The following is a 17,044-nucleotide window of genomic DNA, read 5'->3' as shown; positions in this document are numbered from 1 at the left end:
AAATCACTGATTCTTTTACTGGAAAAAAGCTTAGTTGATTATGCTGCGCAGACTTGGAACAAACAAGCAGCAAATCTTGTACATATCAAAACAACTTTTTTACACAGCATAGAAGAAGATTAGCTGTTCAAAGTCAAGCACTAAGACATTAAATGCATTTTCTCAAACTTGGAAAGGGTGAGACGTGAATGCTCTCAGGTAAACTTTCATAAATTAAAAATGAGACTCAATTGTTGATAAGAACATATACTGTATTGCTTAAGTAGCAAGAGAGTAACAGCTTCAAGATGAAGTTAATCCTGGCTCAGAAGAGGTTGTCCATTTAATGAATATTAATTCCACTCTAAATAACTGAAGAAAAAGTTCAATATATTTAGTACTTCTTTTTATACAGCAGTACCATCATGTAACACTCCTAAAAAGATGTTTCAATAAAATCTAGAAAAATTAAGAGGCATCTAAAAACTACTTTTGCTGCGCATCTTTCTTTCCAGAAACAATACTCACATAAGTGAAATAGCATCCCTTAAATTTCCCAAACTGGTGAGAAACTTAGTAGAAAATAAATACTGTGTCAATTATGAGATGAAAGACATATTTGTTATCTTACATAATTTGCTAGAATTTAAATATTATTTAAGTCAATGTAGTAAAAAATGGTTTTGAAATTCTACAGTGTAACTACAAAACACAAAATTTAAGTTACTCGGAGATCAAAGCCCCAAATCTGAGCTCATTCAGATCTGGGGGAAGGATCGTGGTTAACAGAAATTCAGTACTAGCAATTTTGGCCAAGTGCTACACTGAACTATGTAAGCCCATTTTCCATGTTTATAAATCAGGTGTATTTCTTGCACCCAAAAAGCTCCGCAGTCATCCCCAAGCAACAGAGTACTGTCTGCTAAAAAAGCTGTTTGGTGAAGAGTCACAATGCAGTCAGCTGATTTTGAGGCTCTCCCCAGAAATCCATGGGCCTGGCCTATCACAGGCATCCTCATGCTCTTCTTACAAACCATTCCCATAGGACAATATCACTTGCATGTTAGACAAACACACTCAGTCCATGAGCTATAGTGACTGCGCAGCAAGTGCACCTGCCTCATGGCAATGGGTTATGCCAGCACCAAGTTTCCAGCATTCCCTGCCTTTCACTCCCAGCTCAGCTAAAGCAGCAGAACTTACATACATGAGCTGCACAGCTTCCACTCTATGACACCTTCGCACTCAGTTGCTGTCTTTGCTTTCCCCAGCTTGCATTTGTTTTTGAAAGAAACTTCATTCATTTAAATTCCTGCAATAAATAACAGCTTGTAAATATTTCATTTAAAGTAGAAAGGATTCACTTCCTATATGCTGCAAGGAATAATAATGAGGTGTACTTGCAAAGCCACATATCAGAGTGACATCACCTAAGGATCAGAATGATGAGCATTATCAGAACTAAGCCCAAACAATGAAATCCATGACAATCCACATTTCAGAAGTCGTTTTTTCCTCACAATACCTCACTTAAGCACTAAATGTAACACTGAATAGATTACGATTATTTTTCAATTAAGCTTGGATGAGCAGCAAAGTAATTCCAGTGATGGGTAATACACACATTCTTATTAGATGGTATGTGCAGATTATGGAACTGGATGACTGGAAATGGGATTGTGAGTCTTTCATTTCTAATTACGATCACTTAAACACAGCAGAAGCCTGACAAAGCAGCAGCGCATTTCCCTTTGTGTCCCCAGCCCACCCCTAGATGAGTTCAAGAGATCACTTTGCAGCTCCAGGCTCAGGGCACGAGGGGAAATACGCTGCTCCAAGGCCAGGTTCAAGTTAGATTTGGGGGGGTTTCTTTTTTAAACATCTGTTATTGCCATCCTCCAGAGATACAGATAATGTCATGAAGAAAAGATCTCCTTCAGTAACGCCTCTCTGTCCAAGCTCGCAGACAGTATGTGACCCAGTGTGAACATCTATACTTCCTGGAATGGCATCTCCTGAAGTGCTGACATGTCAGGTCATTACCAACCATGTCCCTGACGATCTTTCTTTCTAGATGGAACGGGGAAGATGATGCTATTTAAGCCTCAGGGGTGAGAAAGGTGATTTAATAGGAAGAAGAAATGAAGGGAGAACAACAAAGGGGATTCAGACAGAAAAAGGAAAGGAGAGAGGAGGGATGAAAACCATACAAAAAGAAGGCGGAAAAGTAGGAGAAACAAAAGAATTTGCCCAAAGGGAGCAGAGTTTCTCGCTGAGTGACAGTGATTGTGACATTCAGGTTCAGTTAATAAATACAAGTCTATTTAGACATGGCAAAAAATGAAAAGCTTGCATATTTTGTGCAAACCCTCCACACACAACAGCCTGTAAGTCAAACTATGAACCCTTTATATTATTTCCTGGCACACAGTCTATGCCTAGATGGGAATTTCAGTGCTCTCATCTCACTGGGCTTGACTTCTGAGCTGCCGACCCCTGTGAAACACCACGCCGGGCTAAGTCCTGCTCCCTGAGGGAGCCTCCAAGCACTCCACAAAGCCTCAGAAAGCCTTGTCGGCAGTTTCTGCAAACAAGATAAAGATTATTTCCTTCTGTAACCCTATTTTCCCATCTTCAGGAACAGTCTCTTCGCAGTCAGAAATGTTAGAGCTGAGATGTAATCCTCCACAATAATATATGCATTGATTCAAACTTCCTCTCATGCATTCGTTAGGCATTCATTGCCTCAACAGCACACACAGATCAGCCCAAACATCCCTATGCTCACAGACTAACCAGACCAAACCCATGAGCAGATGAAGATGCTTGTCTTTCATCCAGGTCTTCAGTTGTGCTGCTTTGTACCAGTTTAAGAACTGGTGTTTGTGAAGTCAACTAAACCAAGCTAAATCTGATAATTTAGCAGCTACAACCTAGCTCTCACACTGATTATATACCGTAGCCTGGTATCAATCTTCCATTGGTGGTCAAGTCTTCTCTCCTTTCCCCCCAAGACTTTTTAAATAAACAGAACAAAGAGCACAAGATACTTATACAACGGATTTGAAAAATGCTGTCTCTTAGAGCTCTTCAGGATCAATGACATTTAAAAAAATAAAAAGACTCAAAACTCTCCAAATGTATCCGACTTTATAAAAATACATCTGTTTCACAGCAGTTGAGAAGGAAGGAAGGAAAAGAAGACCCTATTAGTAGCCCTCAGTGCTCTGCACAGTAGCCCTTGAGAGATGCTGTATGAAGAAGAACATATGTATTTCATTAGGAACTGAAAACGTGTTCACTGAGCTACATCTTGCCATTTTTAAGCAGAGGTTCTCAATTCAGGCAAGGTGCAGGGGAACGCATTCCTTCTACATCTTCCTTAGCAAGAGCCAATAGTTTAGCCAGTGAATCACAAATCGGCTTCACAGAGCTACAAAAATGCTGTACATCTGATGCACAACATACTTTCTTACTACTCTTCTTTACAGTTGCTTTAAAGTTTAATAATAATAGCTGAGCCCCAAGAGAAATTTTAAGCATAAATGGTGGGCTGCTTGCTTCAAAAATATGGGCACTTTTGCTCCATATATGCATCCTCCTCTCTCCTGCATGTGTTCAGCAGCACCTCAGTGGCTGGCACATACAAGAGAGTTAAAAATAACTGGATTCTTTTGTCATGTTTGTTTTTCCTACAAGGCTGGAATACCTCATGAAGGACAGGATGGAGTCTCAGCTGGCTCTGCCAATACTGGCCTTCTTCATCCAAGGGGAAAGCAAAGCTTAGGATCAGCAGCAGTAATGTCTTCCCAATTCTCTACCTCCGGCACAAACAGAGCCAAGAACAGCCAGGGAGCTCAGAGTTACTCCTCTGTGCTCCGTCAGCTGTGCTCAGGACGCAGCTCCTACTCCAAAGCCACTGCACATCCAACATAGATGTTTTGCATAGCCTCCATTCATTGTTCATATTTTACATCCCATTCAGGGCAAGGAACATGTTTTAAGATCTCTCTCCAAACAGCTGAGACCTCAATATGCTTGCCATTATGTGGTTGGAAAACAGGCAGGGAAACATGGGAAACCACTGATTAAAGGACAAACAAATTAACAAAATAAGAAATTTCCCTCTAAATCAAAAGCTGCAGCTCTAATGAAATCCTAGTGCCTATGGGATGACATCTGGGTCTGGAAGAGGAAAGGTTTTCTTCATATGCCTGCTTGTTCAACCACATTAAATGCTACAATAGCCAAGACTCCAAAGTCCTACACTTATCTATTAAACTTGTGTGTTTTACAAGGCTAAAATGAGAGAGGCCAGAAGGAACGATATTCATGTAGCCTATTTGCAAACCAACGTGTAGCAGCCAAGTCTTATTTTAATCCTACCAGCTTCAACAGTGCCCTATAAAGTGCTCAGAAGAACAGAGTGGGATCGCTCTAAAAGACCAGTTGGGAACTTAGATACAGAAGTAGGTTAGCACCAACCTGCTGTGGACTTGGACGAAGGGGTTTAGTTAAGAGACACTGAAATTGGAGCCTTGCAGTACATGCACATACACTCCCACCTGCACAGGATCCCAAGCATTCACTTCTGATTTGCACTACCGAGATCAGTGCAGTTGGAGGCGACATGGGCAAAAGAGCAATACCAATTCTGTTGTGTTCAATTGAGCTTGGCCACTGGTCTCCAGCATCAGAGCCAGGCCCCTGCACATTCCCTGGTGTTTGGCGCTACGGATCCCTGAAACATTTGGCTCACAGGTTCTTGAATTGAACATATGAAAGGGGTTCAAGAGTTCAGGGCTGTTTTCTTATCTCTGGTTGTGCTAACAGTAATGCCTACTTACGCTGAACACTCCACACAGCACCTAAGAGCATAAGAGGAAGAACCAAGAAAAAAATATCCTATTTTCTGTAAGTGGCAAGATTTAACGAGTACTGCTGCAGATTTAGATGCCTTAGACTCACAGGCAGCTTCAATCCTTTGGAGAAAAAAAAAAAAAAAAAAAAAAAAAAAAAAGGCAAGTAACAAGGTATTTTCTGCTAGCAAACACGGGGAAAATATCTTATTGAACTTAGACCCAGGAGGATTTTATGCCAACCTACCATCCCCTGATACAACTGTGTTTTCAATGAAATAACAACTATTTCTTCAGATTCAGTCACATATAACACTATGAAACAGGGCCCAAACCTCCAGGAGCAACTCCAACACACCCCTCCAACCCCCAGCTCCAGCCCTGTGGGCATCTGTCATGCTGTGGCAGCATAGAAATACATTAACCACACACAGTTTGTACTTCAATATCTAAGAAAAGCAACTTGCTGTGGCTCAGTTAGGAAGCTAGGCTAGGCACTGTTAGAATTTACAGGTGGAAAAGCTCAGTTCCCAGCCATCATCATCATCATCTATTGCTATTACAGTAGCACCCAAACGCTGTCAATGCAGAGCAGTGCCATGGTGCACCACAGCCTGCTGGTGCACGTACAGGGGGAAGGCTGCTCCTGCCCTGTGGCACTCACACTCTGGGGGGCAGAGAGGAGACAGCAGCAATAACAACAAATGTGTTTTCACAGACTGCAGCTTGCCATCTGCTAAGTGCTGGCCAGTACACATGGGGCTACTTCTCAGCAGGAATAAGGATACATCCCAGCAGCTGGGGTTTGGAAATGCACTGCCACCACACCTCCACACTTCACACAGTTTCAGTCCCCAGCAGGCGTAGGGAAGAGACAAATTTCATGAAGTGAGTGGGGAAAGATGAAATATTAATTCATCTACTTCATGAACTAGAACAAACCTATTACAATGTCACTGCTCAGAATCCAAAAACCAGAGTTCTGCTAGGGACCAGATTGTTTAAATGGTTTTATGAGTTACAATTTTTTTTTAATTTCAAAATGTTATCTGCTTACTGTTCTTTTTTGAAAACACAGATTATTATGAGCACTAGAGGGAAACCAGAAGTGAACAATAATCTACGTGCCCATAAATTTCTAAAAATGTGTCCATCAAATATACTGTAGGTAAATAGTGCTAAATTGTAGGCACTGTCCTATCCAGACAGGGCAATTAAAGTGCTAGCAAAAGTGAGTTAGAAAGAAAGAAAATGCAAAAGGCTAAAATAGAAGTTATTCAGAAAAATAATAACTAGTCTACAAAAGCAGACAAGGTACACACAGAGAGAAAGAAGCACAATTATTTAAGTATACGGGTAAGTGAGGCAGGGGGCAGGGAACAAGTTAAATACAGGTTAAATTTCATTGAAAATGTTTTTAGCCACATATTCTTAAGTCTATTCACTGGTCTGACAACTGACGTGTCAGAGGCTAGGCATTTAAATTAAACTGGACTACAGATTAAAAGCTGCCTTGATCAAAACAAACATCAGTACGAGCATGACCCAGGAGAGCCTTTTCTTCTCCGACTCCTAGGCTGTACCACCAAACAGCCAAAGGAAGAAAGAAACCATAGATGTGATCTCTTGATCTCCTGTAGTCTTGCCTCTTTCAGGTGTTCAAGCAGTAATCATTACTTTAATATCAAAGTACCCCTCTCATTGAGAACACAAGCGGTTCTCAGCAATGAAGAATTACCATTATCTGCACGTCGCAGGAAGGAAACTGAGGCACAAAATAAGCTGCGTACTGCAAATGGTATTTTAGTGGAAACTCGTGAAGCAATTGGGGAAGTTGCTCAATAATCCCATTCAGGTTCAATTTAACCCCAAATCTTTTCATCTGGAACCCTGTGCTGTACCTCTGGCCACACCTTACCCTGCCCTGATGCTTCTCACAAACCTCACAGTGCTGCTTTGGAGCTCACTGCAGCACCAATGGGGCTCAGCCCTATAAGGGCAGTGCCAGAGCATCTCTCTTACAGCAACAGCCTCAGTCTGGGCTGACAAAATCCAATAGGATCCATAAATGTGGCACCTCTCCACTTACTCAAACCTAGCAGATGTGCAACCACACACCTACAACACTAAGCATTTTGCAATGTGCAGGAGCATTTTTAAAAATGCATTTATGTATGAATATTCCAAGTCATTAGTGGGAAAGAAAAAAAAAAAAAAGACTTAATCAGCTGTTGGAGCAGTGCTTGGCCTAAAACTTAGACTTTTGTGTAATCTCTGTCAATGAACATCCTCTAAGCAGACAATTCTGTTTGTCAAGGATACGTGTAGGTAAAACAGCAATTATAAAAACCTTAGGGCTGTGGCAAACAGAGGTTTTTCCACACAGCCTTAGTCCATAACTTAGTCTGTAGGGAAGGAAATGCAGCAGCAATAAACCCAGATACTTGGGTTAGGGAAAGTTTTAAATTCAGCGTTTCACTCCAGTTAGTCATCCAGGCCCCTCTAAAATAAGAAGGGACCCATGTTCCCAGAAGACAACTCATCCCAACTTTCTCAAGCATGGACATTAAGATTACCACTGGAGAGATCAGTCCAAGGACCAGCTCTGCCTGCACAAGTCCAAGCTTATAGGTGAAGGCTGAGGCTGTGCAAGAGAAAGGATCCCATCCATTTCTACTTTCAAGTGTTTTTGTCATTGGTGATTTGTTAGGGTTTAAAATTAGTATTGCTGGGGATAAGGGTTGGGAATAGGAATGTTTGGTAAAGAATGTAAGACTATGGGAATAAAAATGCCAAAGAAATGCTGCAGGTCATTGAGTTTCATCATGAGCTACTGCAAGCTGCCATACATTGCAGACTAATGCCAACCTATCCTTCAAGCTTTTGCTTAAATGGATTTTTGCTTCCAGAAAGAGGAGGGATCCCACTTGCACTGCACTGCAGATCATCTCACCTCATGTTAACATCTTTTGGTCTTAACTGACACAACCACAAAATATTTCACTTAGGCATATTAAGGGCTTAGAGAAAAACACTTCCAAAGTCTGAGCAATTTCATGCTTTTAATTCATAAATCTGTACATACCTGCAGTATGAAATTCCCTCTGTGATACGTGATCCCTCCATCAAAAGCCTAAACACAGGTTTAATGACTGCAATTAAGCCAGATTTGGTTCATCGTGCACTTGTAATACATCACCAGTATCAGACAGGTGATTTCAATCTTGTGCCTGTAGCATTTACTGCTAAATTACCTTCCTAGATTCAAACTCCTGTACCACATTGGCTCTCTCTGAGCACCTTCCAGCACCAGCACAGCAGCACCTGCTCACTCTAAGGCTGCAGGTAGCCTGTTCCAGTGCAAAGCAGGCAGCACCAGTCCAACCAGCAAACCCAGGGAAATCCAGGTATGACACAGAGGGGTGACATGCAGGGGTGCACTCACAGGAGGACATTAAGGTATGCTTAAAACACATGCTTCTAATTAAATTATGTATCAGTTTTAAATGCCTGTGCAGGGGACAAGAAGTGCTCCCACTTTTCAGCAGGTGGACTTTGCAGAAATGTAAGAGAGCTCAGCAGGCAGCAGTATGGGCAGGAGAGCTGGAGGCTGGCAGAAGCAAATAAATGATGTCATAATATTCATATTGCAATTAAAAAAAAATCTACACATGCACACACATCCAAAAAAAAACCAAGATGATGCCAAACTCTTCAGTTTCTTCAGTGAGCTTAACATCAGTCTGCTTTCAGTGTGGGATTCCATTCAAGTATGATTACTGGGTTTGGTTTCTGCTTGTTTTCTATCACACTAACATGTTCAAGATCCTTGCTGTGGGAAATTTGCCTTTCACTTCATGATAGAATCTATAATTCTATAATACATCTGCCATTTGTTAGGATTTCTGACCTCACGCTCCTTTGAGTTTCATAAAAACAACCCTGGCTGCCCTTGAGAAACAGCACCAAAACCTCACCACAGATGGGCTTTCACCCAGCTTGGACAGATAATTACATTCACCATTACAGACAGTGCCACAGTAATATGGAAGTCAATGTTTCTATAGATCCACTCAGCACAGTTTATTGCCAACTGAACAAAACAGAAAAACAACTAAATAAAATATCTGCCAGAAGAGTACATTTAGTGATCACAAACTCTACAAATCATGTACTGTGAAACTGTATTACAAAGGAAATCTGTTCTTAATTAAACAAAGTATCTGTACATCAGAAAGTCCGGATTAGCTGAAGTTTGAGTGCAGTAATTGCTGCGGATGTACAAATCTTCCTTTCTGATAAGCTACTGCTTAATATTAAGTCTTTGGAAAGATTGTGTATGCTTTTATGTTTATTTCTCACAACAAAGAATCACACATTTATGAGGGATCATGACATCAACGTATGGGACAAATAAGTGCCTGCACGGGGGTTAATATTGTGACACCAAACAAAAAGAGGAAATAGTGGCACCACAAAGCTGCAGACTTGGAACTAGTTGGCCGAAGTCCTGTTTGTAACACTTTAGCAGTCTGCACACAGCATGATGAGCATCCAAGGAATCAAAATCAACTGTGAATACAAACCTCATTCTTGCTGCAGCTCTGTTTTGGCTTTGATGTTTTTTAAAATCAACTAGTATTAATGCACAATGGGAATTCTCCAGGAGGGTCAAAAAGAATACAGTTTTGGAAAAAAAGTTGTTTACCTAGCACAAAAGGGGAAAAAAGAAAAAAAAAAAAAGGCTTCTGGGACACCTATAAGGTTTCCTACAGAAAAAGGAGGATTTTAAAGCATTATCTTTCAAAAGTGATTGGTTTCCCTAAGTCAGTAGATAGCGTATGGATAGTACAGCAAAGCTGGGGACATCAGTATGCAGCTGAGCACAGTAAGAGGCTGCTCTGGACACACACTTCTTGTACCTGCGGATGCACCACTCCACGTTATTTACCAGTTCCACAACTTCAGCCACCAGCCCTGCCCAGAGCAATTGGTGTGCCACAACACCGAGCAGCCACAGCTTCTGTTTGTGATATTTTAAGACTGGAAAAGAAATGAGTCCCACTTGAAAGCATTAGTGCACAACAAACTTCTGTGGATGTGGGAGACAGAGAGCAGAAATAACGAGTGCAGGAATTCAGCAAGCAGCTACATCCATGATGCTAAAGGATAGGGTCTGCAGGGCTTGTGCCACTAGTCACTAGTGGCAGTTGTAACTGTGCATCCCACTGCCAAGAAAGGCCAGGGAAAGGCTTAGTGTGCATGGAATCCACAAATAATTAACTATCAAAATATAAAATAAAAGCAATGGGGGAACAAGGCAGGAAGCAATTTCATACTTCCCAGCACAGCTCCCTGTTGACAAAACGAGGAGGAGCACAGTCATCCTCCCAGTGATGCAAGTTCACCTTACAATCTGTTTACCCACGCAATCTGCCATCGAATCCACCATTCTCCCTACTTCTCAAAACTGCAAAGTACACAACAGTCCCGTGCAGAAAAGCAACAGGAGAGAGGAACAACTTCGTTTACAGCTTCCTTAGTTTCCTTCAAGACATGCCTTGCAACCAAAAACCACACGCTCCACTACCGGAGGCACAGGAGAATTTAGAAGACGTAAATATATTTTTAAAAGCTCCACGTGCACGTCTGCCCGTCAGTTTGTTTTCTGCCCTCAGTCCACACACACACACTTCCCCGAGGTGCTCTCAGTGAACCAGCCGTGCAGGTGAGTGTCCCTCGGGGGGCTGCCCTCGGCTTTTATGGGTATTTGTCTCCCCAGCACGGAGCACAATTTCTTCTTCATTTATTTTATTAGGTGAGGTGTTTAAGGGGATATACGGTCATCTGGAGCTCATCACTGCCAAACTTTCAGCCCTGTAGCTGTAAAGGATAAAGGAGCTAGTTTAGCTCCCCGGTTTACAAAGTGCTGAGTACCTCCAATGAGGTGCCAAATGTCCGCGGTGACACTTTGGATTGTTCACAGGGCCCCACCCCGGCCCCGGGCAACACTCCTGTTCACAGCGGTGCTGGGGCAGAGCAGCACTCTCAATACAAACGCGGACTTCTGAGGCAAGGAAGGTTTCCCTAGGCCTGAGACGGCACGGTGCCAGGTCCAGGGATATTAGCATTCCTACCTCTAGACTCCCAACCGAAGTGAAAAAAGCAAGCAAACATTCAAGACAATCTTAGTACGTTTTGGATTAGGTGTTTATTTTCAAACACTTTCATCCCAATACACAGAGGCAACATAATTCTCTCCAAACCCTTTAAACGCATCCTGCTTCCACCGGGCTCAATGCATTTCTTTCACTTTCCAAGGGAAAAAAAAAAAGATCCTACAGACTCCTTACAAATCACTTTTCCCCAGAAGCCTTCTTTAAAATCAGTTCTACTGGAAGCGAGCAATAGAACAAAGCTCACAAGACAAAAAAAGTGCAGAAAGAACTGCTGACAGCCATACTTCAAAATATCCACAGCAAAAAGGCTGCTCAAATGAGGCAAAGGCTTTCATTACCTGGACACTTCTTCAAAACCAGACTCACTTAGCAGCAGTCACCTGGTGGCAGGTAAGGTAAGAGCACACTTTTTAAATAACTGCAGAAAAGCGTTTTGTATTCAATGTGTAAATGCCATGGAGAATGCCTCCGTGCACCCAGGATGAGAGCACCACCCTGCAGTACTGAATTAGCAGACAGTAAACAAGCAAACACAGAGAGAACTAAGAAGTTGCATCTACTTTCATTCATTCTGACACTTGCCATTTATCTTTGCTTTTGAACAGACTACTTCAGGCTGCACTGGGAGTGAACTGTAGCATCCTGGGAAGAAATAATACCACTGTAGCAACAGAAGCCTCCACTGCAGCATCTGTTATTAAATCTTTGCAGAGAGGTGAGGAAACCACTGTCATAGCCGTGGATCAGCGAGGTTCTGCTACATTCATTTCACAGTTCCAGGCACTTCGCATGAAAGCTGTTACTTGCCTTTTATGTCAAAAAATGAATTTATGCCAACTTTTTAATACTGAATCCTTCAAGGCAATGATCCTTACAGCCCGCAGTGCTCCACAAAGAGGAGACGGCAGCAGCCCAGCGGAGACGGAGGAAGGACAGAATGGGAGCGGCCGATGCTGCCGATACGCAACCCGTTCTGCGAGAAGGAAACAGCCGTCATCGCACAGTGCCTCCCTGAGCGGCTCGCAAACTGCCTTTGAAAGCGTCAGGCGCTGTGCTGACTCCGACCCGGACACACAGCAGCACGAGGAGCTCCCACAGGAGCGCTAACGCAGCGCAACGAACTGCCGCACCCGCACCGCGCACCCACGCAGTCCGGGAGGCAGCGGGGCAGGAGAAACACAGGACTCGATGTCCTACAGGGAGGACGATAACTCGCACACCAGCACCAACTACAGAGCAAGTGCTCCAAACCGAGCTGAGTTTAAGTAAACTTTACGCTAAGCTCACAAAGCTCAATCTTAGCTGAACTATAGTAAAAAACTCTCAGGAGTTTTCCAGAAAAGCTCAAATCCCCAAGGAGAAAGTTGGTCTTGAGCCTCCATAACGGTATTTTCCTGCCGGTGAAGCTGCACCAACAGCGCAAGGTGCGGTGCCGTGCTTCCCTGTGCTGCACGCTGTTAGGATATAACGTTTCCGTGCCGGATAAATTAGAAGCCGCAAATCCCTGAGATCATCCGTGAGAGCGCACAACCGCTATGGGCCGGCACATAAAGAAGCGACGACAGCTGACACTGAAAACGAGTCAAAAGCAAATCACCGTGAAAGTTTCTGCCTAAAATCGGCAACATCGAGGCACGGCAGGCGGCTCCAGCCGTGAAAAGTTGCGGCCGCTGACGACGCTCTGCAGCGAGCCCCGCTCCCGGTGCGCGATCCCGAGCCGCGCCTGAGCCTGCGGAGCTCCTCGGGGCGCTCCGGCGGTCGGGGACCCGCGGGAGCGCCCGGCCTAGCCCGGCCCTCAGCGCTGCCCCCCGGCGCGGTGCAGAGTCCCCACCGATTTCTTCTCCGCTACCGTTTTGCTCGCCGGCGCTCGAGCGCGGCGCGGCGGCGAGGGGAAGGCTGCGCGGGGCTGAAGGATGCGACCGAGCCGCGGCAACCGAACCTGCGGCTCTCAACCCCTCGCCTCCGCTTTGCCCGAGTCACGCCGCCGGACAGCGCTCCGGGGCCGGGGCAGAGCTCTCCTTCGCCTCGCCGCGCAGCGGCCCGTGTGAGATGCGCGCTCGCCAACTTTGCAAAGTTGTGCGCGAGCGGCGGATGCGCTTCGCCACCCGTCTGCCCCGCGGGAGCCCCGGGCACCGGGAGCGGCGATCCCGGAGGGGCGCCGAACGCCACGCAAGTTGCGGCCAGAACGGGGAACCCCCCCGACCCTCTCGCTCCGCCCTTTGCACTCACGCTGCTGTTCTCGCCCGTCCAGTGCACCATCGCCTGGTTGTGAGATGCGTCCCCTTTGAGCACGAAGGAGGTGCTGAGGAGCGAGACCCGCTCCCGGCCCGCCGCCGCCGCCGCCGGGGATGCCCTCCGGGAGCGGCCGCCCCCCGCCGCCGCCGCCGCCGCCGCCCCGCCGCCGCCCCGCCGCGCCTCGGACGGGCTGCGCGCCCCACGGGTCAGGGCGCCGGGGCGCGGGCGGCCGCAGGGCTCGGCGCAGCGCGGCGCGGCGGCGGCGCCCAGCAGCAGCAGTAGCAGCAGCAGCGGCAGGCGGGCGGCGGCGGGGGACACGCGTGGCCCGCCGTGCGCCATGGTGGCTCTCCGGCGTGGCAGTGACAGGCGGGGAGGTGGCGGGCAGGGAGACACCGCCGCGGAGGGCGGGGGCGGGGGAGGGTTGTAACCGGAGCGGGGCTCGCGCGGCAGCGGCGTGCGCGGGGCTGCGCGCCCAGCCGGGGCGGCGCCGCCATCTGCTGGCCCGCGCCGAAACGCCGCGCGGCGGGGATCGCTCGGAGCGGGGCGGCGCGGCACCGGGACGCGGCGGGTCGGACCGCTGGTCGCCGTCCGGCGTACGGTGGGTCGTAGGGGGGTTGGCGCTGCGCTGTACGGCGGGGCACGCAGCGGGTCGGGCGCTGGGACGCACGCCGGGACACACGCGGTCCCCGCAGTGGGCCACGCGCTGTGCTGTACAGTCGGTCGCACGCCGTGACGCTGGCCGTATAATGCGCCGAGTCACACATCGTGTTGACATCGCGTTAGAAATTGAGTTACAGACCGGGGGATGCGTTGTCACACATCGGGTCACACCCCGGGTCACACGTCAGACCACGCCGTGCCTTGTACTGCTGAGACCTCACCTGGAGCACTGCATCCAGATCTGGAGTCCTCGGTGCAGAAGACACGTGGATCTGTTGGAGAGCATCCAGTGGAATACCACAAAAATGATCGATGGGATGGAACAACTCTCCAACGAGGACAGACTGAGAGAACTGGGACTGTTCAGTCTGGAGAAGGCCCCAAGAAGATCTGAGAGCGGCCTTTCATTGTCTAAATGGGGGCTGTAAGAAAGAAGGGGACAGACTCTTTAGTGGGGTTTGTGGTGAAAAAAGGGACACGGTTTCAAACTAAAAGAAGAGAGATTTAGACTAGATATAAGGGGAAAAAAAAATTATAATGGTGGTGAGGCACTGGCACAGGTAGCCCAGGGAGATGGGTGCTCCATCCCTGGAGACAGTCAAGGTCAGGCTGGACAGGGCTACAAGCAATCTGATCGAGCTGTAGGTGTCCCTGTTGATTGCCAGGAGAGTTGGACTAGATGGCGTTTAAGGGTCCCTTCCAAATCAAATGATTCTGAGTCTGTGATTCTGTGTCACCCACCATGTTGCACACCAGGCTACACATGGTGTCACACACAGGGTCACAGGCAGGGGCACACATGGGGCTGCACACCAAGCCACAGCCATGCTGCCCAGACCCTGCATTCCAGCTGCAAATGTGCAGGCATCATCAGCCCACACCATGTCACAGGGCCACGTGTGAACAATCCCACTGGGCAGATCTGCAGAACTTTCAGCCATCCCTGTGCCCCCTCAGCTACCTTCCTGTCACTGTAGGCCGCCTGGCAAGCAGGCATGCCCAGCAAGGGCAGAGTTTGGCTGTGAATCCTGAGAGGGTGCAGCAAGAGTCAGGAGGGTGCTGTGTTAGGGGCCAGAAAAGAAAACAAAAACAGTATCCCTTTTTTATTTTTACTTTTTTACTTCTACCTATATAATTTACAGGCCTGGGATGCCTTATGTCATCAACCCAAGCACAGTCCCACAGCAGCTCTCCCCTCCTTCTGCTACTAATGCTGAATGAGCACACAAACTGCCAGCATCTGAGGGACCTCAGCAGCAGCTCTGGTGTCTGCCTTGGATGCTCTCTATCAGGATGCAGGGCAGGCAGCAACACCTGGCCCCACTCACCAAAAGCTGCCACTGGGGCTCCTTGGGGAGCTGCATGCTAAACTCATTTCTGAAATATTTTAGGTCTTAAATATGAAGCAAGTATATTGTATATATACTATATATAAATATACGTCTTGATTTCTGGAGACAGAAATTGAAAGCTTAAAGTGCCTATATTGCTGTACTAAGCTACCTAAAGGAATTTAAACACAAGTGTGAGGTGAGAATGATCCTGGCATGCGGATTCCTCACAGTATGTTATCTCTCTAAAGCACTACTCTTGCAGTGAAACACCTGGCTCCAGTGGGCAGAAAGGGAGTTTTCCAGACACAACCCCTTGACTCGCAAACTGGTATCAGCAAGAGATGGTGATAAAACACTCGTTTGAGTCATAAGTGTTCAGATATGTTCTTCAGGGGTGCAGAAGTTAGGAAGTGACTCAACAGCTCACAGAGCAGAAAGCCATTCCTGCTGGGGAATCTGCACATGGAGTGTGTCACCTTCCATCTTTTGCACCTCTGCACAAAGGGAATAAGGGAAAAATGCAATGCTGAGTTCTTCAGAAAACCTTGACTAATAACAGCCATATCAACCGATATGAAGGGTGATCTGTACGTTACTAGGAAGTGAGCAATTTGGGTTCTGGCATCATCTCCCACGAAACTGTGAAGATTACTCAACATTCGTATCATAATCTAAAAATGCTCAGAATAGAAGGAAATCCCTACAGATTTAAACTGGCATACCACAACTAATACTTCATCTCACAGTCCTATGCTTATCAATTTTGCGTTCACACTACTGTGTTCAACAGGTGGGGAGCAGCAGAGATGATAACATCCAGGTACCCAAGAATCAAGTTCCTTACACCTGTCAATTACTGACATTTCTTACAATGAAACCGAAAGACAAAACCAAAAAGCAATCAGTCAATCTAGAACTAATTAAATTCAGTTTCTTACAGCCTTGTATCCTATGGATGCAAGGTCTGCTTGAATATTTTCAGAATGTCTTTCTCATACATCTCAGTAGACCTAACAAATCCACTTGTCTGTCACCAGATTGTGCAATCACAACACTTCCTATTTATTTCTGATTTCTCCTCATTTGCTAGTTTAGCTGAAATTGTCTTACAGGTTGAGAAGATGTTGACCAAGGTGAAGGGAGAGAGACAGTGATTTCTCACTGACAAAAACTATGCAGGCCTTTTATTTCTTGCCAAATAAATTAAAAATCTCACCTGAAGGATGCTGAATCAGGGACAAATGGATGTAACTCCTATCTCTCTGCATGAATTGTGAGATTTGAGTACATGAGCATGAACCATTCAACGTACCACAGCGCTTGTTACTAACTGAATCCCTCTGTACCATGCTCTTCAGAGTAGGTCAAGGATTAAATGGAAATGAAGGTAACCTCCCTATTTCTGTGCTTTAGAGAATCATATCCATGACCAACGTATGGGCAATGTTAAGAAAATATTTACACCATCTGTGTTGATGCAGCACAGATTTTTAGGACACAGAGAACTACAGCAACTAGTTAATGAGCTTTTACCTGGCTGCCTCCTCAATGGTTTTTTGAGCTGTTTTGACATCAGACTGATCAATCCAATAAATAATGCATATTTAGTATACCAGTAATTCACAATGATAAAGTTTTGTAACTCTAGACTAGGGATATGGCACCAACTACACCTGTTGCCCTGTGTCATTACTGTGTAGCTTATAAAGTACAGCTTAAAATACCAGAATGAAACATGTTGGAAGAGAAGGCTGAGGTCTGCAAAACTGAAAAGGGAACTTCATGACATAAATCCCAT

General features: G+C 45.9%; 1 protein-coding gene across 6 annotated transcripts in view; it reads right to left on the bottom strand.

Moving 5' to 3' along the window:
• SORCS2 (sortilin related VPS10 domain containing receptor 2) overlaps positions 1-13,669 on the bottom strand; it is a 537,034-nt gene extending 523,365 nt beyond the window's left edge. For all 6 annotated transcript variants that reach the window (XM_085223524.1, XM_085223526.1, XM_085223528.1 and 3 more), the window contains exon 1: positions 13,247-13,669. In XM_085223524.1, coding sequence (XP_085079650.1) covers positions 13,247-13,591 — 345 coding nt within the window. In that variant the 5' untranslated portion in view covers positions 13,592-13,669. The remainder of the gene's footprint in view (positions 1-13,246) is intronic.
• Between the last annotated feature and the right edge of the window lie 3,375 nt (positions 13,670-17,044).

Source organism: Meleagris gallopavo, chromosome 4 (assembly GCF_905368555.1).
Source record: "Meleagris gallopavo chromosome 4, MGAL_WU_HG_1.1, whole genome shotgun sequence".
Lineage (NCBI taxonomy): Eukaryota > Metazoa > Chordata > Aves > Galliformes > Phasianidae > Meleagris > Meleagris gallopavo.
The sequence above is the reverse complement of the archived record's forward strand: the minus strand, read 5'-3'. Positions and strand labels throughout refer to the sequence as shown.